This window comes from Natator depressus, chromosome 2, assembly GCF_965152275.1.
Source record: "Natator depressus isolate rNatDep1 chromosome 2, rNatDep2.hap1, whole genome shotgun sequence".
Lineage (NCBI taxonomy): Eukaryota > Metazoa > Chordata > Testudines > Cheloniidae > Natator > Natator depressus.
The window spans coordinates 60710447-60733240 of record NC_134235.1 but is presented as its reverse complement, the minus strand read 5'-3'; the positions used below and the strand labels follow the sequence as shown (position 1 = coordinate 60733240).

Here is a 22794-nt window from a genome sequence, read left to right as displayed (position 1 = left end):
TTACATAGTTTCTCCATTTTTTTGATCAACAGCTAGAAACTGAAAAATGTATCTCGTTCATGGGATTCCTGGATATTATGTGTAATGTTCATCGGATGTGTTTGGAATCATTGTTCACGATGCCATAACTTTAACAGAAATTTCATTTTATTAAACTACCTCAAGGGCAGACTGCTAATTACTCTCCTATGACAAGAAAAAAAGAAAAATCTGAAAAAGGTTTTTAAGATGACGACTGTGGCAAAGCTTCAGAGGCACCTTACAGCTAATGATTTGATAGCTTTAATCTATTTCGTATCCAGGTAGAGCTTTGATTGCTGTTCCCCAAGCCTGCGATATGGACTTATTTGCTGCCCAAGGTTTTGTTTTCTTGTCTTTACAGATGAACTTTTCTGCAAAATTTGATACTGCTGACTAGAGGTTTCCAGCAATTGATTACTGGCACTGCTTTGTTTGCAACACCACTTTCTTGGTTAAAATCTCAAATTTCTCAGCTGATGAGATGTATTGTATTTCCAGTGTTACCTTTTTGTGGGGGGAAAGGGAGGTGGCTCCCAAGGTCAATATAGTATTGTGCTTGAAGGGTTTCCTCGAAGCACTAGCTTATCTACCTGCATTCCAGGACCACACATGACAGACTCATACCTGAGATATACCCAGATAGCTGAGGACTTTGCACAAGTACTCAGTGTGTTACATAACTGCTTTTGTGATAATAAATTGTGAAAGTTGACTCATTCTCTAAATGGAATCATATAGCAGGTCTGTTGCTCAATGAACACCTCACAACAGTGTGCCTAGTCCCTTACTTATTTTTATGGTAGCTATATATTGTTCTTTCCAAAGATGTATTTCTAACATTTATTCTCAAATCCTACCTTTATTTTTGGCATGTTTTATAGTTAGAATGCAAGGCCATTTTATTTCCATCTGAGTAATCTAAAGTCCTTTAAAGTCTCTGGTTCTACATTTATGACAGTTTAATTACAACCTTTGCTATCCTGCCAAGATGTGGAGACTCATATACTTCTATCAAACTCTACTAATCATTTCCACTTATAGCCTGAGTTTCCCTGCACCGCTATTCAAACACTTCTAGAAGTCTGTCTAAACAGTCATTGGAATTAAAGACCTGAGCACAGTATTTCCATGTTGAAACAAACAGCTGCCTATTCGCAAAGCAATAGATTAATTGTTTTGCTTATATTAACTTCTCCTTTGGCTCACTATTCAATATCAAAGATTTTTAGCTCAAATCACACCTTCTGTAACACTACATGATTTGACACAAATGGGAGCTGCTGGATGCTCAGTCAGCATTTTCAAAAATGAGGTCGTTTAGGGCCTGATCCAAAGCCTCCTCAAGTCAGATGAAAGACTCAGGCTGAATTTCACAGATCAGGCCCAATTCAGCATACTTAAGGATGTGACAAACATTAAGCACATCAGTAGCCTCATTGATGATAAGCATAGGTTTAAGTAACCTTCCTGATTTAGGACTTTGCTTAGTCACCTCAATGTGGATTTAATTTTTTGAAAATCTTAGTTCAAGTTTTAAAAAAAGGATTAGATACACCTAGTTAACCATAAAGTTTCTGATTTTTTTAATGTAGAATCAAGTAGGGACTCAAGATAATCGCTCATTTTAAGCTCTTCACTCTTGGGTTGCTGGATTTCAATGACATCCACATTTATACAGCTTCTTCCATCTGAGGATATCAAGTCACTTTACAGATATTAACACATTAATAGGCACAATACTCCTATGAAGTAACTATAATCCTCTCCTTTTGGCAGTGTTTGCAATATCAGGCACTAAGATGGTATTTGTATTAAAAACTTAGTGGCATAAAATCTTTGTAACTTCAAATAGAAATTGCTTCAGTGTTAAAAGTCTAAAGAACTTCTCATTGTTAATACATACAGTTAGAGTGATTTTTTTAAATACATGCAGGTCAAATTTTTGACGAAACAGGAACCCAAACTTATTCTCCAAAGACAATATTATGGCACCTGCAGGTGGAATTTTCAAAAGCACTCAATGGGACTTGTGGTCCTAAGTCACCTGACTTCAAATTGCAAACCTTGATGGAGAAGCATAGCAGGTGGAAGCATTTCAGGTTTCTTGATTTGTGGAAATTCACTGTATTTGAGGGTGAAGTTTGTTGCAAATATAGCACAGGCTATATTTATCTGTTTATCAATTTTGTGTTTAAGTTTGTGTTGTTTTTACAATAAGGATGTTAATGAGGCCATGGACTTCTCCTTATCAGAACAGATGAGCTTTTAAAGTGTGGAACTTCTTAGTAGGAAAAGAAATCTATGTAAAATCTGAAACTCTACTAGCAATTAGGAAAACTAAAGAAACAAGTAAAACAAACCCATCCAGGAATTTAGGAATTTAAAACTATGAAATGGGAAGACAGGAAAAAGCTAGCACTATATACATAATACAACATGAAGTAAAATTTAAAAATCTATTTAAATAAAAAAATTATGATTTTTTTTAAAAAAATTGATTTTTATTCACCCACTTCCAATCAAGAGAAAAGGCATTATGTCAGTGTAGTTCTTAGATTTTAAGAGTCACATTATTCACATTCATCAGGTACAAGCAAAGTCTGAAGAGAAGCATGCATACAGTTACATGTGACAAGCTACATTATAGCTTTTCCCTCTGCATACCCAAAGTTAGAAGGTTACCTTCTAAAACACACACACACACACACAGAGTAAATTAATCTATAACAACTTGTTCTCCAATTTCAGAATGATTTTGTCACTCATTAATTGTTGAAATGGGGGTGGCAGAAAATTAAGCACGACAGTGACAAAATTTGACATAAGGTACAAGCAGCAAACAAAGCAAATAAAAAGCCCACTGATCTAAAAAAAAAAAAAAAATTTGATTACTTACTAGTAACGCTGAGTGAACAACTGGAGGGCTAGGGTGATCCAAAAACAAAATAAGGCCTGGCAGACATCCCTGATCCTGAACGATGGCTCGTCTATTTAAAGGGTCAGCTGCTAGGTCTCGCAGCTGGTTAACTACTGCTAGCGCATCAGGCTCCTCACTCATAGTGGAGTTCATTTTCCTATGCCAACACCTGTTGAATAAATTCTGTATTAGTAACAGTTCATTATTAATGAATCTCTGATTAAACTGTAGTCAATATAGAATGCAACACTCTGTCTTGTTCTTAGGGGCATACAGACAAATGGAACTCACAATATGTGGACTCTATACCACTGAAACTGGAAATTTAAGAGTCCATATACAGAGAACGACAATTTTTGTTAATTGTCTACTAGTTCAATCGTCATGTATAATTTTTAGGCCTGACAACCTTTACAGAAGATACATAGGCAATAATTGATAAAAGTATTGTCAAATACTGCTTAGACCAATTATGGTCATAGATGAAGAACCAACAGTTTATTAACGATGACACTGTCTATGGAAACCTAAAACGTATATCCCAATTCTGTATTATATCTAAAGTAAATCTGTAAAGAAACATACAATCCATGTTTCCATAATAAATGTTTTAAACTGCAAGTTTCAGCTTTCATATTAATCTCTTACACACAACAAACGTGTACCAAAAAAGCAAATCAAAATTTGTATCCATGTCATCAGGCACTTCTAACATTTTACTTCATTCTGGAATTACATATCAAATACGTATAACCCAGCACAAATTCAAGCCCCTTACAAAGGACCTTTGGTAATCTCTCTCTACTGAATACTTTTGGTATTCTCTGTCTTAAAATAAATAAATAAGGCATGGGCTTCATCTTGCTCCTACCAAAGACAAGGGGAACCAGTTTGATTTTGAATGAAGGAGATGTTGGGTGGACAGCACTGGACTCTAAAGCTGCCTAAAGAGAGAACAGTTACATCCTGGATAGCAACAGCACAAATTTTCCTATGGGATGCCCCTCAGTAGTGGAGGAACCATATCTTGAGGTGAAAAGTTAGTTAAGATCAAAGGACGGATCCTCAGTTGTTCTGAGACTGACAAGTAGAGTACAGACTACGGACCTGTTCTTGACAGCACTAACTCAAGTACTTAACTTTAATACTCATGAGTATGATTAAAGCAGCATTGTCAGCTTGACTTTTCTTTTTAAATGGATTGATTTTTTATAAAAAAAAAAATCCAAGTTTCTAACAGATCACTCTTTAAACAGTATGCCCTGTTTTTTTAAAAAAAATGTTGAAGAAAAATTGTATACAGTTTCTTCTGCTCTCATCTTGAAGTTTATAAAGACCTTTTCAGAAAAAAAGAAACACTCTGTGGAGGAACCAGTGAAACTCATCATATCAGGGTGGATTTAAATCATGATTTAAATCACAAGTCAAGACGACTCAATTTAATCATGGATTTCTACATAAAAGTGCATTCTTGTGGGTTGTTATAACCTTAATACATATTCTTCACAACTCAGAGACAGATGTAGGTTTCATTTTTGGAAGGTACATACTATACATTTTTAAAGCAATTTATTTTGAAAACTTTTCAGATTAGTTTTATAACTATATCAGAAAATGAATGATTGTTTGGTTATTTCATTTACCAAAGGTAATTGAAGCAGATATTTATGAAGTCACTGGGAGGTGAACTATCTCCAGTTCAACCAGATAATCATTAATATTTGGAGGATTTTCTTGCCATGCTGTATTAGGAGGAGAACATCACCAGACAGACATTTAAATGGTTTTAATTAAAACAACATTATGTATTCTAGATTTTTGAATTTAGTTAAACATTCAAGCTTTTTAAAATCAGGTTTGTTTTTGTTAAAATTGTTTTTAACTAAAATACTTAAATGAAATATTTTAGATCTATTCCATCCCAACAATCTTCTATTCATTGAACTTTTTGAAACTTTGCACTTTTAGAGAAAGGTAAGGGATTGACTCTGTGTACACAAATTTGCAGAGGGGCAATAGGGTTGAGGTCTGTTATTTCTTACCTCTATACATTATTTATTTATTTAAAAACATTTTTTGCTGTTAACAAGCATGTTATCTCTGGAGACACAAATCCACAGTTTGAGAACAGCAAAACTAAGCATCTCTGATGGTATCCTCTAGACTGAGCACTGAGTCCCATTGGGTAGATGGAAAGATTAACCTAAATAATCTATACAGAAGCCCCTGGAGCCCCATAAGATTGAGTCCCTAATCCATGAACTATTGGAATTCAATACAAAACTTTCTTAAATATTACATGAATATATTGTCTCATACTGTAGAATTAGAATTTATAATCCCTATTCCACGATGAGATATCTTTGAGCTATAATGTATCTATCTTTAGATAGGTTTTTTCCTCAAAAAGCATTTTATCCAAAAAAAAAATCCTATTTAAATAAAAAAAATCAGATTTTTTTTTAAATCATTGATTTTTATCCACCCTGAAAGTCATTAAATACTCAAAATAAACACACACACAAAAAGAAAGAAAAAAATCTTAGGTTTTACTTGTAACTATAGTAGGTTCAAAAGTTAAGAACATAAGAACAGTCATACTGGGTCAGAGCAAAGGTCCATCTAGCCCAATATCCTGTCTTCTGACAGTGGCCAATGCCAGGTGCCCCAGAGGGAATGAACAGAACACATAATCATCAAGTAATCCATCCCCTGTCACTCATTCCCAGCTTCAGGCAAACACAGGCTAGGGCAGGGGTGGCCAACCTGAGCCTGAGAAGGAACCAGAATTTACCAATGTACATTGCCAAAGAGCCACAGCCATACGTCAGCAGCCCCCCCACCAGCTCCCCGTGCCTCCCGCCCACCAGCAGCCCCTCCCCCCCTTCTCACACCTCCTAATCAACTGTTTTGTGGCGTGCAGGAGGCTCGGGGGGAGCGAGGGCATTCCAGGCTCATGGGAAGGGGTGGGAATGGGTGGAGTGGGGGCAGGGCCTGTGGCAGAGCAGTGAGCACCACCCCCCACACACACATTGAAAAGTTGACGCCTGTAGCTCCAACCCCGGAGTCTGTGCCTATACAAGGATCCGCATATTAACTTCTGAAGAGCCGCATGTGGCAACTCCTGGGCTAGGTACACCATCCCAGCCCTTCCTAGCTAATAACCATTGATGGACCTATCCTCCATGAATTTACCTAGTTCTTTTTTGAACCCCGTTATAGACTTGGCCTTCACAACATCCTCTGCCAAAGAGTTCCACAGGTTGACTGTGTGTTGTGTGAAGCAGTACTTCCTTTTATATGTTTTAACCTTCCCTTTTATCCCATGACTGCTTACTTTGCTTAAGACAGTGTTTCTCAACCAGGGCTCCAGGGCCCCCGAGGGGTTGCAAGCCGGTTTCGCGGGGCCCGCCAAACAGGGCCGGAATTAGACTTGCTGGAGCTCAGGGCAGAAAGCCGAAGCCCCGCCGCCTGGGAAACATAGCTTCATGGGGCCCCAGGCAACTGCTGTGCTTGCTACCCCCTAACGCTGGCCCTGGCTTTTATATGCAGAAAAGCCGTTGTTGTGGCACAGATGGGCCGTGGAGTTTTTGTAGAATGTTGGGGAGGCCTCAGAAAGAAAAAGGTTGAGAACCTTTGGTGAGGGACCTTGTCAAAGGCTTTCTGAAAATCTACGTACACTATGTCCACTGGATCCCCCTTGTCCACATACTTGTTGACCCCCTCAAAGAATTCTAGTAGATTGGTGAAGCATGATTTCCCTTTACAAAAAGCATGTTGACTCTTTCCCAACAAATCATGTTCACCTATGTGTATGATAATTCTGTTCTTTCCTATAGTTTCAACCAGTTTGCCCGGTACTAAAGTTTTCAGACCAATGTGAGGTTCAGGTGTGATGGTGTCCGTTTATGTTACTAATATTTCCTTCACACAGAGTGTTAAAGTGAAGAACTGGTGCAAATGACCAGCTTCAAGGTTAATTTTTCCATTAACACCATAAGATCTATACAGATCAAATAAGAAGCTACCATTTCACATAATAATTAGCATTTTACATTTGCAAAGCATTCTGCACACAATTTTCACAAAATCCCTGTAAGCCAGGTAACTATTATCATTCCCACTTTATAGATGGCAAAACAGGAACAGATACTTTAAGTAATTTACCTAAAACCAGACATCAAGTCAATTACAGAGCTAAGATTGTAACCAGAGTGCTTTATTTCCAGTCCCATGCTCAATGCATCAGATCATTCATACCCTTTTATTATATACTACAAATAATTATTTTATTGGACCAACTTCAGTTGATGAGAGAGACAAGGTTTTGAGCTTACACAGAGCTCTTCTTTCAGGTCTAAGAAATTAACTCAGGCCTGAAGAAGAGCTTTGTGTAAGCTGGAAAGTTTGTTTCTCTCACCAACAGAAGCTAGTCCAATAAAAGACATTACCTCACCCACCTCGTCTTTCTAACTTACTGGGACCAACAAGGCTACAACAACACTGCATACAAATAATTCTGTTATTTTTATACAATGTTTTTAATTTAAAAAAGGCAAAGCCATGTTTCTAACCCTCCCCCCCCCACCAAAAAAATAGCAAGAATCTGTGGATTAAGTACAGTATGCATCCAATGAAGTGAGCTGTAGCTCATGAAAGCTTATGCTCAAATAAATTTGTTAGTCTCTAAGGTGCAACAAGTACTCCTTTTCTTTTTGCGAATACAGCCTAACACGGCTGTTACTCTGAAACCTGTCTGGACATCATAACTCCTAAATTATTTTCACATCTTTTACATGGATTTTCTATGTGATCTCAGAAAATAACAATCATCTGTACACTGTAGATATTTACTGACCTCACATGGGTTTTGTGAGAACACATTAGTATTTGTAAGTGCTTTGAAATCCTTGGTTTCAGAGTAACAGCCGTGTTAGTCTGTATTCGTAAAAAGAAAAAAGAAAAGGAGTACTTGTGGCACCTTAGAGACTAACCAGTTTATTTGAGCATGAGCTTTCGTGAGCTACAGCTCACTTCATCGGATGCATAGCATATTGTGGAAACTGCAGAAGACGTTTCCACAATATGCTATGCATCCGATGAAGTGAGCTGTAGCTCTCGAAAGCTCATGCTCAAATAAACTGGTTAGTCTCTAAGGTGCCACAAGTACTCCTTTTCTTTGAAATCCTTGGTTAGGGCATCGCAGAATGTAGCGTTATTACTCATACTCATGGAAAAACATCAGTTTCAGGAACCCATCCCCTACACTTTTTAAAAAATAATCCAAACCCTCCTAACTGCAGTAATGTGGAAACTAGTAAGGTTGTTGCATATAAGCACTCAATTTGCAAAAGCAGCAACAGATGACTGAGTCCAGAATAACCCAGTTACTTTCTTCCCTCTTCGCTAGTGGGAGAAACTGTTGCTCGAAGGAGCAAAAAACCGCTAGGACTTGTTTAGATCTTGCCACTGGACCTAGTCCGCTAACTCAGCTGCCCGCACCCAACCCTCAGCAACTACAGATTCTGCGCCCCCGGCCGTACCACGCTGCACAAAGGCCAACCCAACCCCTGCGGCCATCACTCTCCTCACACCCCTTCCAACCTGAAAAGTGTGTGCCCGGGGTCGCAGCCTTTAAACCCCACTGCTCCCGCCTCACCGTCTCCAGCTGCCTCCTCAGCCGACCCGCTCCTTGGGCAAGTCCACTTCCCCTTACTCCTGCCCCCTGTCCCCTCCAGCTGCTTCACCCTCTTCTCAGGACCCGACCCAAGTTCCTGCCTTGCTCCGCCGGGACAAGGCGCCTTCCCCAGCCCACTTACCGCTGCAGGAAAGTTTCACAGGCCCGGGCGCCTCAGCATCGTGCCCGGGCCGGGCTTTGCGTCGCTGAGGCCTGGTAACGGGCGTCAGTGGGGGACAATGGGGGGGAAGGGAATTCAGATCCTCTACACACACGGCACCCACCGGGACCACCTACGGCACCCCGATTGGCTGAAGCGAACAGCGCCCCTCCGCCATTCACAGCAAACGTTGTTACACCACAGTCTGATTGGCCGCTCCTAGGGCATTGTGGGTACACTAGGGTCAGCCCAGGGAAACTACACGTTCCAGTGCCTGTGCCTGGCGCCCAAGCTCCCGCTGGAGAAATGCATGATGGGATATGTACTCTCGGTGGGGCTATGGCTCTACCAGGAGCACTGCATGCTCCACAGTGTAGTTTGTTGGCCATTCTGGTCCAGTGATGCCTTGCGTTTTGCTACCTCTTGTCTACTGACGTGCCGCTGGAACATTGCATGCTGGGATCCGCAGTCTCTGTGAACCCTCAGGAACATTGCATGCTGGTACCTGTAGTCTCCGCATGCTCAAACCCCTGAAGTTTGGCAGCGTTGTATAAATTGATTTAATCTAGGCAGTAGTGGGCTACTGTGGATAACCCTGATATGCCCGGGAGGTTACTACTTTTACTGAAAATGTAATGCAAGGCAATCTGTGGTACAAAAGGCTTCAATACAGTCAACCTTTCCATATATGGCAGGGGATATTCTCCCATTAAAGTGACTTAATTGTGATCACAGCACAGCTTCCAAGTAGGGGAAAGTATTCAATGTCCCTTATTCAGTTCTACAGAAGGTGAAACAAAATCCCTCGTTTCATAGAACCAGTCCTGACACAAAGAGTGCACTGCAAAACTAGAACAGATCCGGTAATCTAGAATCCTGTCACTTTACGGATCTAAGGCAAAATAATTTGATTGAAATGCCTCTTTAAAGACCACTGTCAACTAAACAAACAAAACTTTGCAGACGAATATCTTTAGCTGTGTTTCTATTATCAATTTAGATTAGATTTTAAAGTTAAATAATATTACAAATCCCGTTTACACTATTTATGCTTTTTGTTTACTTCTGCACTTCTCTCAGCTTGTACAATGAAAAGTTTCAAATTTGAAACTGACAAGAAACAGTCAGGCCCTTTTTCTGCTATAACCATTGCAGGTGAATGTTAATTTTTTTAAACAAAAGTTTTCATTTTTGTTTGATTTTTTTTTATTTGTGGAAACATTTGTAATTTTTTTAGGTTTTATAAAAGCTTTTTTTATCAGCATTTAAATTTGAAGCTAAATTTAAATTGACTGTTTAATCCAATGTTACTGTGTTCCAAAATTTGGAAAGCTGAACCTCTCTACTCTTTTCGGAAAATGAAACCAATTATGCCCCTCTTGCAACCTTGGTTTGCGATGATAGAGGCCTACCCATCTTAATGTATACATCTTCTGCACCCTCACAGCTAGCTAGTCCTTCATGGAAAAACTTATGTAGATTTTCATAATATTATACTTCTCTCCTTTCTTACGTGCTTTCTTGAGCAGTGAAATTGTTAGCAATATTGACATATAAAGTATCACTGGCATTTCAGTTAGCACCTATTGAAAAGAATGGAGCAGTCCACACCTTAAGACTCTCCGCAAGATTATATGGATATCCACTTAAAATTTTGAAAATTTTCCTTCCAAACCGACCATTCTTTTTAATGAAAGTTGAGACTCTGAACAAGTAAGGGATCTGTGTGTGCACCTCCTGCACCTACTAGTCCTCTCTCCCTCTCTCTAGTGGTAAGTCTTACACTTTGAAAAACATTGCTTTACTTACAGCTCAGTGTGTTGGGTTTAAGAATTCCAGCAATACTATTAAATTACATTTCTTTTGTCGTATGAGTGGTGTCTGAACAGAGTAACATACACAATAATCTATGAAAAGGCCAATTTGAAGAGACAAATAGGGATGCATTTTTCAATTCAATTAAAATAAAGCAGACCAAGAAAGCTGTCACAGTTTCACGGTGAACTGCAACTTTGATTCCTACCCCTGCCCCTCTCCAGGGCGCCTACTTAAGGTTTCAGGCTCCAGCCATCACCTCTCTCAGGCAGAGACCCACATCTCTCTCCCTTGGACCAGGGCTTTAGGCTTGCAGTGCCTCTGCACCTCACTTTGATTTCCCCAGCAGTTCTGACCAAGTCCCAGCACCTGTAGTTAACCTTTCTTCAGGGCCTACAACAGTGTATGTACACCATTACCAGCCAACCTTCACAAAGCACAATACATTTATTCTTATGGTCAAATCATTACAGAGAAAACATACAAAAAAACCAGTAAACTGATTTAAACACACTAAATGTACCAGGAGTTATCAACCAGTCTTATGGGACTCAGTAGACCACAGTCTTTCCAATCCTTCTCCTGTTCCCCTAGAGTTGCTCCCCTCCCTTGGAAAGAACATTCTGTCTGTGCTGGGTCAAGCTCACCTTTTCGTGCCAAAAAAGCCCTTTGTCTGCTGGAAAACCCAGTCTGAAACACTATATGGTGGTACCTCTCTGGAGGCATTTACAACCTGAGTGACTCAAGCACTTGAGTGAAGCACTTGGAGGAGAGGAAGGTGATCAGGAACAGTCAACATAGATTTACCAAGGGCAAGTCATATCTGACCAACCTGATTGCCTTCTATGATGACATAACTGGCTCTGTGGATATGGGGTAAGTGGTAGATGTGATATATCTTGACTTTAGCAAAGCTTTTTATACAGTCTCCCACAGTATTCTTGCCAGCAAGTTAAAGAAGTATGGATTGGATGAATGGACTATAAAGTGGATAGAAAGCTGGCTAGATTGTCGGGCTCAATGGGTAGTGATCAACGGCTTGATGTTAGTTGGCAGCCAGTATCAAACAGAGTGCCCCGGGGTCAGTCCAGGGGCCAGTTCTGTTCAACATCTTTATTAATGATCTGGATGATGGGATGAATTGCACCCTCAGCAAGTTTGCAGATGACACTAAGCTGGGGGAGAGGTAGATACGCTGGAGGGTAGGGATAGGGTCCAGAGTGACCTAGACAAATTGGAGGATTGGGCCAAAAGAAAACTGATGAGGTTCAACAAGTGTAGAGTCCTGCACTTAGGAAGGAAGAATCACAGGCACCGCTACAGGCTGGAGACTGACTGGCTAAGCGGCAATTCTGCAGAAAAGGACCTGAGGATTACAGTGGACGAGAAGCTGGATATGAGTCAGCAGTGTGCCCTTGTTGTCAAGAAGGCCAATGGCATACTGGGCTAGTATTAGTAGGAGCATTGCCAGCAGATAGAGGGAAGTAATTACTCCCCTCTATTCGGCACTGGTGAGGCCACACCTGGAGTACTGTGTCCAGTTTTGGTCCCCCCCACTACAGAAGGGATGTGGACAAATTGGAGAGAGTCCAGTGGAGGGAAATGAAAATGATTAGGGGGCTGGGGCACATGATTTATGAGGAGAGGCTGAGGGAACTGGGGTTATTTAGTCTGCAGAAGAAAAGAGTGAGAGGGGATTTGATAGCAGCCTTCAACTACCTGATGGGGGGTTCCAAAGAGGGTGGAGCTGGGCTGTTCTCAGTGATGGCAGATGACAGAACAAGAAGCAATGGTCTCAAGTTGCGGTGGGGGAGGTCTAGGTTGGATATTAGGAAATACTATTTCTCTAGAAAGAACAGGAGTACTTGTGGCACCTTAGAGACTAACAAATTTATTTGAGCATAAGCTTTCGTGAGCTACACCTCACTTCATCGGATGCTCATGAAAGCTTATGCTCAAATAAATTTGTTAGTCTCTAAGGTGCCATAAGTACTCCTGTTCTTTTTGTGGATACAGACTAACACAGCTGCTACTCTGAAAACTATTTCTCTAGGAGGGTGGTGAAGCACTGGAATGAGTTACCTAGGGAGCTGGTGGAGTCTCCATCCTTAGAGGTTTTTAAGGCCCGGCTTGACAGAGCCCTGGCTGGGATGATTTTGTTGGTATTGGTCCTGCTTTGAGGAGGGGCTTGAACTAGATGACCTCCTGAGGTCTCTTCCAACTCCTAATATTCTATGATTCTATGACTCGATTTAATCGCTCCCCGCTGTTTTTATTTCTTAGAGGAGCTGTGGTCACCCTCCTGCCCTGCAGTTGCATATAATGTCCACAGTGATACATACATAAAAAACATGGTCCCTAAAGATATTACATGCAGTTAAATATCTGTCAGAAGAGCTTTTAGAAGGGTCAAGAATAGATTTTTTTTTTATACACATATAGACGCTATCAGTCGCCTTTAATTTATAACAAACATGCATGCCCTTTTTCACCAACTAAAAGTAAGAACTTCATTCTTCAGGAATGCTTTAATGGATATATAAATCATCCCCAGCAGGGATGTATTCAATAGTATTCAGAAAAAAGGATGAGCTCAGCCAGGCTTCCTGTGGTACAAACCCAGTGTCACACCATGCCAATGAGCCATACAAGTGCAGAGCGGACAAAGTGCTTTGCTTTTCTGTGCACCAAAACCATGAATAGTAAAAGCGAGGGATTAATTTTAGCCCCAGATTAGTCTTTTGTTAAAATAACAGTAACACCAAGAGAAATATTTTATGGGTTTAAAATAAACCATTCACTAACTTTTTAAAAAATAATAATTCTTGTGCCGTGCTGGAAACCCAAACACAACAGCACCCAGCGCTGGAGGAGACCAAACCGCAGCACCATCCAGGGAAGGGGGAGAACCAGTCCCAGAGCGCAGCTGATCGGACAGGCGGAGACAGGATCACGCAGGGAACAAGGTCCGGGTGCCCGCAGGGACCTGGGGGGTGGTGCCACCCCCCTATCGGGTTTTGTCCTTGAGTCTTCCACCGGGGCCAGCAGCATGTCACCACTGCGCGCAGGATCCCGGGCCCGCGCGCGCACGCTGAACGGCCAATCAGGGCTTGCTGGGCCGCCCAGGAGGCGACGTCACGGGATTGACTCTTGGCAGGCGCCCTTCAATCACGGGCGTGGGCGGGTGGCCCGGCCCCTGGGCGGGGAAGGCGGCAACTTGTCACTCCCAGACCCGAGCCCGACGGCTGCCGCTGCGGTCTGGCCCGCGAATGAGGTGTAGGTTAGGTCCCGCCTCTCGCAGGCGCGGCGGCGATTGGTCAGTCCCGTGCCGCTCGCGATTGGCTGTGCGGAGAGGGCTGAGCTCCAAGCGGAGCCTCCGGAACCGAAGAGCCGGTGACCGGCGAGTGAGCGCGGAGGCCCTGGCGGGGCAGCGGGTGAGTCTGGGCGGGGTTGCGTTGGGCGCTGCCAGGCGGCCGGCAGTGCCGGGACCTCTCGGGGCCCGTGTGGGGCTCCCTCTCCCGTGAGTCCGCGCACGCTGTCGGGGCCGGGAGCCTGATGGTCCTGGGGGGGCGCGGCGCCTTCGCTGGAAACCGCCGCGGGGCATCAGGGCCCGGAGCCACGGAGGTGGTGGGGGCGCGGTAGAGCCGCGTCCTGGGGCGAGGGCGGGCAGCTCGGTTCAGAGCTCAGTCTAACGTGCCGATCCCCTCCCCACAGACTCTCCTTCCTGCTGGGCAGCGGGGGGGAGCCGGGGTCCCTACCTCCTGCCCCGCTCCCCTACCACACGCTCCTTGGCCTGCCTGGGTCCGAGCAGGCCCTCCGCCCCAAGCCCCTCTCCCTGCCCCCGGGCGGGCGGATCCTTCAGAGCGGGCGAAACACGGGAAGGGTAAACTGCGAGTCGGAGGGGCCCTCGGAGGATGTGCGCGGGGGTCCCCCACTTCCGTTGGCCGAGGCGCGCTCCCTGGGTGACGGCACTTACAGGGGACCCCGCCCTTACCGGTGATTATTAGCTCTGGGAGCGTCTGTGGTTTCCGCCCTCCCATAGTGCGAACCTGTGAGCCGTAGCAGGGCCGTCGGTGCTAGTAACAGCCACGTGTAGCCTCCGTCAGCTCACTGGAGGGAGCCTGCCTGATGATTGGTTTCAGAGTAGCAGCCGTGTCAGTCTGTATTCGCAAAAAGAAAAGGAGTACTTGTGGCACCTTAGAGACTAACCAATTTATTTGAGCATGAGCTTTCTTGAGCTACAGCTCACTTCATTGGATGTATTCAGTGGAATGCCTTTCTGAACAGCTTTCTGATGGCCTTTCTGATCAGCTGGTCGCGACGGCACAGTAGAAACCAACTTTATATGCAGCTCCAGGGAGCCCCTGCTTCAAGCATGGCTGTTGCTATTACAGCTCCAACCTTAGGATGAATGGGACCTAAAGGTGATCCTGAATGAACAGTGTTTAGTACAGACATACACACCAATTGGCTTACTAAATTCCTATTGCTTCTTCACTTACTAGCGTTACGGATCTTTTCCTTCCCACTTTGCTAATCTCGTGAGTGTTGACAGAGAGATCTGTGTCACTGTGTAGGCAGAGCGGGGTGCTGTGGTCACTGCCAGAGATTTTGCAATCTAAATCAGATACAAGTACAAGATTGTAGGTAACTGTTAATATTAAAAAAAATCAAACAAACCTTGAGTTAACATCCACAAGTTCTAAGGAGGGCTTTGAAGGGAGGAAGGGAGATATGTAAAAGGCATTATACGTGAAAGAAAGCATAGAATCAAATGAACTAAAAATCGTAAATGAATCAAACTGTACCATAGAATCTCTAGGGATAGACATTCCATGCTCTAATAATAAGAATATAGCAGTAGGGATGATGATAGTGACTGCGAAATGCTCAGGGAGATTAGAGAGGCTATTAAAAATAAAAAACTCAATAATAATAATAATAATAATGTGGGATTTCAGTTATCCCCATGGTGACTGGATACATGTCACCTCAGGACGGGATGCAGAGATAAAGTTTCTTGACACCTTAAATGACTGTTTCTTGGAGCAGCTGGTCCTGGAACCCACCAGAGGAGAGGCAATTCTTGATTTAGTCCTAAGTGGAGCACAGGAGCTGGTCCAAGAGGTGAATATAGCTGGACCACTTGGTAATAGTGACCATAATATTAAGTTATATATTATATCCTTGTGACAGGAAAAACACCACAGTGGCCCAACACTGTAGCATTTAATTTCAGAAAGGAGAACTACACTAGTTAAACAGAAATTAAAGGGTACAGTGCCAAAAGTGAAATCTCTGCAAGCTGCATGGAAACTTTTTAAAGACACCATAATAGAGGATTAACTTAAATGTATACCCCAAATTAAAAAACATAGTAAGAGAACCAAAAAAGAGCCACCGTGGCTAAACAATAAAGTAAAAGAAGCAGTGAGAGGCAAAAAGGCATCCTTAAAAAGTGAAGCTAAATCCTAGTGAGGAAACTAGAAAGGAGCATAAACACTGGCAAATGAAGTGTAAAAATGCAGTTAGGAAGGCCAAAAAAGAATTTTGAGGAACAGTTAGCCAAAGATTCAGAAAGTAAGTTCATCAGAGGCAGGAAGCCTGCTAAACGTCCATTGACCCCACTGGACAGTTGAGGTGCTAAAGGATCACTCAAGGACAATAAGGCCATTGCGGAGAAACTAAATGAATTCTTTGCATTGGTCTTCACGGGCTGAGGATGTGAGGGAGATTCCCAAACCTGAGTCATTCTTTTTAGGTGACAGATCTGAGGAACTGTTCCAGATTGAGGTATCATTAGAGGAGGTTTTGGAACAAATTGATAAATTAAACAGCAATAAGTCACCAGGACCAGATGGTATTCACCCAAGAGTTCTGAAAGAACTCAAATGTGAAATTGCAAAACTACTAACTGTAGCCTGTAATCTATCATTTAAGTCAGCTTCTGTACCAGATGACTGGACAATAGCTAATGGGACGCCAATTTTTAAAAATGGCTCCAGAGGTGATCCCTGCAATTACAGGCCTGTAAACCTGACTTCAGTATCAGGCAAACTGACTGAAACTATAATAAAGAACAATATTGTCAGACAGATAGATGAACATAATTTGTTGAGGAAGAGTCAACATGGTTTTTGTAAAGGGAAATGATGCCTCACTACTAGAATTCTTTGAGGGGGTCAACAAGCAAGTGGACCAAGGGGATCCAGTGGATATAGTGTACTTAAATTTTCAGAAAGCCTTTGACAAGGTCCGTCACCAAAGGCTCTTATGCAGAGTAAACTGCCATGGGGTAAGCGGGAAGGTGCTCTCATGGATTGGTAAAAGATAAAAAACAAAGGGGAGGTATAAATTGTCAGTTTTCAGAACAGAGAGAGGTAAATAGTGGTGTCCCCTAGGGGTCTGTTCTGGGACCAGTCCTATTCAACTTATTCATAAATGATCTGGAAAAAGGGGTAAATAGTAATTTTGTATCATATGCAAAATTTGCCACCTCACTGAAGATAATTAAGACCCAGGCAGACTGCAAAGAGCCTCAAAAGGATCTCTCAAAACTGGGTGACTGGGCAACAAAATGGCAGATGAAATTTCATGTTGATAAGTGCAAAGTGATACACATTGGAAGGCATAATCCCACCTATACATATAAAATGATAGGGTCTAAATTAGCTGTTACCACTCAAAAAGATCTTGGAATAATTGTGGATAGTTCTCTGAAAACATCCACTCAGTATGCAGCGGCAGTCAAAAAAGCAAACAGATAATAGGACAGAAAATATGTTGCCTCTATAAATCCATGGTACGCCCACATCTTGAATACGGTGTGCAGATGTGGTTGCCCCATCGCAAAAAAGATATGTTGGAATTGGACAGGGTTCAGAAAAGGGCAACAGAAATGATTAGGGGTATGGAGTGGCTTCTGTATGAGGAGAGATTAATAAAACTGGGACTTTTCAGCTTGGAAAAGAGATGGTTAAGGGGAGATAGGATTGAGGTCTATAAAATCATGACTGGTGTAGAGAAAGTAAATAAGGAAGCGTTGTTTACTTCTTCTCATAACACAAGAACTAGGGGTTACCAAATGAAATTGGTAGACAGCAGGTTTAAAACAAATAAGAGGATGTATTTCTTCACACAACACACAGTCAACTCCTTGTGGAACTCCTTGCCAGAGGATGTTGTGAAGGCTAATACCATAACAGATTTCAAAAAAGAACTAGGTAAATTCATGGAGGATAGGTCCATCAGTGGCTATTAGCTAGGTTAGGCTAGGGACATCATTCCTGTCCCTGTTTGCCAGAAGCTGGGAACGAGCGACGGGATGGATCACTTGATGATTATCTGTTCTGTTCATTCCCTCAGGGGCACCTGGCACTGGCCACTGTCGGAAGACAGGATACTGGGGTAGATGGACCTTTGGTTTGACCCATTAGGGCCGTTCTTATGTTATAAGAGCATTTCAAAGTGGGAGGTTGCAGGCTCAGTCATTTTTCCTGTCTGAGGACATCTGGTACCTTGTATGGAGATAGCAGTGTTTTATTTCAGTTTGCCATATGTAGGCACTACATGTGACTGCATCTAGCACAATTCAGATATGGAAGCTAGGTGACTTGAGATTCGTAACAGGATATGACGGCTTACAGTAGCTTGATTCCAGTCCAGTTCATTTTGACGTCAAAGTAATTACTAAAGTCATTCCAAGTGGAAAATGATCGTGAAATGTTTTTTATGATCTCGCAACATGGTGTGATGGTAATTTATAAATTGTTAGTTAACTGCAGAAATTGAATTGTAGTTCTGTTGTCTCTGAAAAAACAGATGCACTTGAGTGCAAAAGCAAGAGGAGGAGCCTCTGTTTATGAACATCAAGATAGTGAAGTTTAGATCTGTGATGAACAGATACTTCTGAAGACAAGTAGTCAAACCTCTAAATTCATGTGGGTTTTTCTTTAAATTACTCTTTTGTAGCTGGCAAGATATGACACTGTCATTCTTCTATACTATGACTTTGTTATGCTTCTGTTTTATAAAACTTAAATATAAATCTTACTGTTTAGAATATATTGTAGCACTTGTTTTTATTTGTTGGAATCTCTCTGGAAACTGGAGCATAGACAAGCACTGAGATTGTTACTCTGGTGCTCAGAAATAAGTAGCTCCTAGTAGTGACTGTGCAATCTTTGCTTACTAGTCATGTCACCCTTTATAAATATCTAGTCTGCACTAGTTTGGGAAATGGATAGTCTTCAAGCTGGTCCTACATTAAAAGATTCTTGATGGCTCTTCAGTATACTGCTGCAGTGGTTATTTGTCTGAAATCTCGTTCTTTCTTTGACACTCAGGCCTGGTTTATGCTTAAAATTTAGGTAAACGTAGCTATGGTGCTATGAGTGTGGAAAAATCCATACCCCCTGAGTGCCGTAGCTATGTAGACCTAACTCCTAGTGTAGACACAGCTAAGTGCGTGGAAGCATTCTTCTGTTGACCTAGCTATTGTCTCTCACGGAGGTGATGTTTCTACAGCAGCAGAAAAACACCATCTGGTGCTGTAGTCAGTGTCTACACTATGGGGTTATGGTGGCATAGCTACAGAGCTTAGGTAAGCTGCTATAGTTCCCGAGGTAGACATGACCTCGGTATACTCGCTTTTATAGGTGCCATTTCATCAGATGATGTTGGGGCATGTGCCAGCATTAACAACTGCAAACATGCATCCCTGATAAAGTGGGTAAACCTGATTTTAAGGTGTCTGCTTTAGAGGGAAACTGCCTACTTCAAGATTATATTTCTCTTAATCTTGTACCTGCAAGTAACACCTCCGTTCTCTGTAAGGGATTAGAGAGGTTTTCCTTTATATTTTTTTTTCTTTTTGTTTAGTTTGTGCATTTTACAACACTTTATACAAATACAGTAAATTGATTATATGCAGTCAGTTTCTTCTTTTGCCTGCATAGGTTTCACATAAATGGGTGGGAAGGGGAGATTTTTAGGAAGGAAAATGTGACTATTTCACTTTAAAAGGTGGAAAATGACAACTGTGGACAGAGATTCAGACAGATAAAAGACCTGAAGCTACTTTTTTCATAAATGTGTCTACGTCGAGACACATTCTGTTTGTTTTAATTGTTTTTTTTCTCTCCATTTCTGTGTAGCGCTATAAGCCTTGGTTGAGTGTTTCATTATAACTTTTCTCCACAGTACATTGTTTTCTGTTTGAATCTGAAAAGTGCTTTTAGATTTACTCTGCTAACTCGTTATTAAATAATCAGTATTATTTCCTTAATTTATAAATCAATGTCTGATATAAAAATGTTGGGTAATGTATACAAGACAGAGGCAAATGTGAAAAATGGGGGAAGCAGAGCATAGCAAGGCTAATGTTAGAAATACAGCACTCCCTGGGGAGTAGAAGTGTGTCTGGAATTCCTTCCAGATTAGGGTCACTGAACATTGTGTCAGTTTTTGGGTAAGCAGGTGTCTATAAAGGAGGACTTCTTGATATTGGGGGGAAGAGGGGGAGAGTTTCCCTCTCTTTCCTTCCAAATTTACCTAGTTGGAGTGGGATATTAATCTTTACTGCTTTTCTCCCAGATTCTGTTGGGAGTCTTCCTTCTCTGAGACAAGCTGCTTATAGCCTTCACAACCTGAATTAATAACTACCAATGAAGTGCTGCATCTTACAGCAGGAGTATTGCAGTATTCTGAATTACTGTAAATATAAAGACAGGTTTCAGAGTAGTAGCCGTGTTAGTCTGTATGCACAAAAAGAAAAGGAGTACTTGTGGCACCTTAGAGACTAACAAATTTATTAGAGCATAAGCTTTCGTGAGCTACAGCTCACTTCATTGGATGTATAGAATGGAACATATAGTAAGGTATAGATATAGATGAAGTGAGCTGTAGCTCACGAAAGCTTATGCTCTAATAAATTTGTTAGTCTCTAAGGTGTCACAAGTACTCCTGTTCTTTTTGTAAATATAAAGGAGAAATTGACATGACTCTTGTCAGTTTATCTGCAGTCCCCAAGGTTGCCAATGCCCTTTGTCAGACTGACCAGTCTCTCTTCACTTGTTTGAGAAAGCTATGAGCAGCAGCAATTACTGAATCATTTTGTTTGTTAACTTAATACTTAGAGGGTTATTTTGCAAACATAAAAGCTAGAAACTTTTTAAATGAACACCCAAAGTCTGCAAAAACGGGTCATTTGAGTTTCTCCTCTCAGGAAGGGTAAGTTGAATAGACTATTTCAGTGCATTACTTTTATTTCTTAAGTTTCAGAGTGGTAGCCGTGTTAGTCTGTATCGGCAAAAAGAATGAGGAGTACTTGTGGCACCTTAGAGACTAACGAACTTATTTGAGCATAAGCTTTCGTGGGCTAAAACCTACTTCGTCGGATTCATGCATTGGCCACGAAAGCTTATGCTCAAATAAGTTTTAGTCTCTAAGGTGCTACAAGTACTCCTCGTTCTTTTTATTTCTTAGGCACTTGGCAGCAGGAATTTCCAAACTATAACCTACATTTAGGAGGCAACCGTCACTTGGTCATGCTGATGAGTATGCCAACATTAAATATTATCCATGTCTGTAGTTTCAAGAGAAAAGATAGAAAACTGTGCCAAGTAACTTTTGTTCTTCAGGATAACATCTTGCTGCTACTTAAAGTAGTTCAAATGAAGGTTTTTGCTAGGGATGGTAAAATGAACAAATGTTGAATTTCTCCTTCTCAAATTTGGCAGCTACATAAAGTACAGGCGAGACACGTTCTAGAAATTTCTGTTATTGCTGTCTAGCAATTTCATTGAGGATGAAATCTTTGCATTCTTGGGAAATAAGTAGATTGTGGAAGAGTTGTAATTTATGAAGAAGGGTAGAGTGCAGTAGAATATAGGTAAAACAAATGTCTAGGGTGGTTGTGATAACTCTAGAAAATGAATGGATCTCATAAAAACATCAAGGTGAAATATTGTTTGAGTATTTTGTTTTCTTTTAGATGACATCTTAATTGGAGATTATAAAAACATTAAGACTATTTGTTCTGGGTTAATGTAGCATTCTAGAGGGATACTCAGTGCTAGCATGCAGTAGATCTGAAACAGATTTTCATGCTTTAATGGTTCTGATTCTATTGATGTAAATGGTACAACTTGCATTAACTTCTGTGAGAGCCAGATCAAGACCACCTTCAGCAAGGAACTAAATGATGTAAAATTGGTGCCCTGAACCCTAGAATGCCTTAAGTATCTAAACCAGTGATACTCAGACTGAGGCTTGAGAGCTGCAAGTGGCTCTTTAATGTGTCTCCTGTGGTTCTTTGTAACATGTCATATTAAAACATTGTGTGATTTTAATTATTAATCAGCATGCTTTTACTATGTTATTAACCAATTGCAGTTGATAAAATAAAACTTGATCAGTCATTTTGCTGTGAGAATTATGAATGTTAAAATAGTAAATAAAACAATGAATTCACACTACTGTGGTTCTTTTGAGTAACATTGAGTGCTAATTTGGTTCCTGAACCACTGAGGTTTGAGTATCACTGGTCTAAACATTGCTTAAAACTGAAGTGGTTTACACACTGAATTATAAATAGTCAACTTCTCTAAATAACTCTGTTGTAGAATAGTTGTTCTGTCAAACTTAATCTCTTGCCAAGTGCAAAAAAATCTTAAACATCTACACTACTTGTGGTAGTGGTGAGGAACTCAGTCAAACCAGCTTTTTTAACCTCACCTTAAAAAAAAAAAAAAAAAAAAGCTTTAGAGCTGAGTTCTTGGTAATAACTGCATATGGAAACTTGGCATAGGAGTTGTAAACTGTTGGGGGAAAAAACATGTTTGTAATGGAAACACTGGCAGTCCTAACTATTACGCTTGCAGGCATTCTCATGTCTCTTCTAATCCTCTGGCTTGAGAATATTTCCTGCATGTCATTTCTTTCCCAGTACTTTAGCATTTTTTTTTAATGGTGACTAAGGGTATGTCTACACTACGAAATTAAGTCGACTTTATAGAAGTCGATTTTTAGAAATGGACTTTATACAGTCAATTGTGTATGTCCCCACTAAGCGCATTAAGTCGGAGTGTGTCCTCAATACCGTGTCTAGGATCGATTTACGGAGTGGTGCACTGTAGGTAGCTATCCCACAGTTCCCGCAGTCTCTGCTGCCCATTGGAATTCTGTGTTAAGCTCCCAATACCT

General features: G+C 41.3%; 2 protein-coding genes across 2 annotated transcripts in view; one reads left to right on the top strand and one right to left on the bottom strand.

Moving 5' to 3' along the window:
- The window catches only part of ARMC1 (armadillo repeat containing 1), a 48970-nt gene extending 40086 nt beyond the window's left edge, over window positions 1-8884 (bottom strand). The window contains exons 1-2 of the mRNA XM_074944309.1: window positions 8758-8884; window positions 2918-3107 (exon numbers count right to left, since the gene is read on the bottom strand). Coding sequence (XP_074800410.1) covers window positions 2918-3091 — 174 coding nt within the window. The 5' untranslated portion in view covers window positions 3092-3107; window positions 8758-8884. The remainder of the gene's footprint in view (window positions 1-2917; window positions 3108-8757) is intronic.
- A 5018-nt stretch (window positions 8885-13902) lies between these two features.
- The window catches only part of MTFR1 (mitochondrial fission regulator 1), a 37895-nt gene continuing 29003 nt past the window's right edge, over window positions 13903-22794 (top strand). The window contains exon 1 of the mRNA XM_074944305.1: window positions 13903-14024. The gene's annotated coding sequence lies outside the window, so the exon portion shown is untranslated. The remainder of the gene's footprint in view (window positions 14025-22794) is intronic.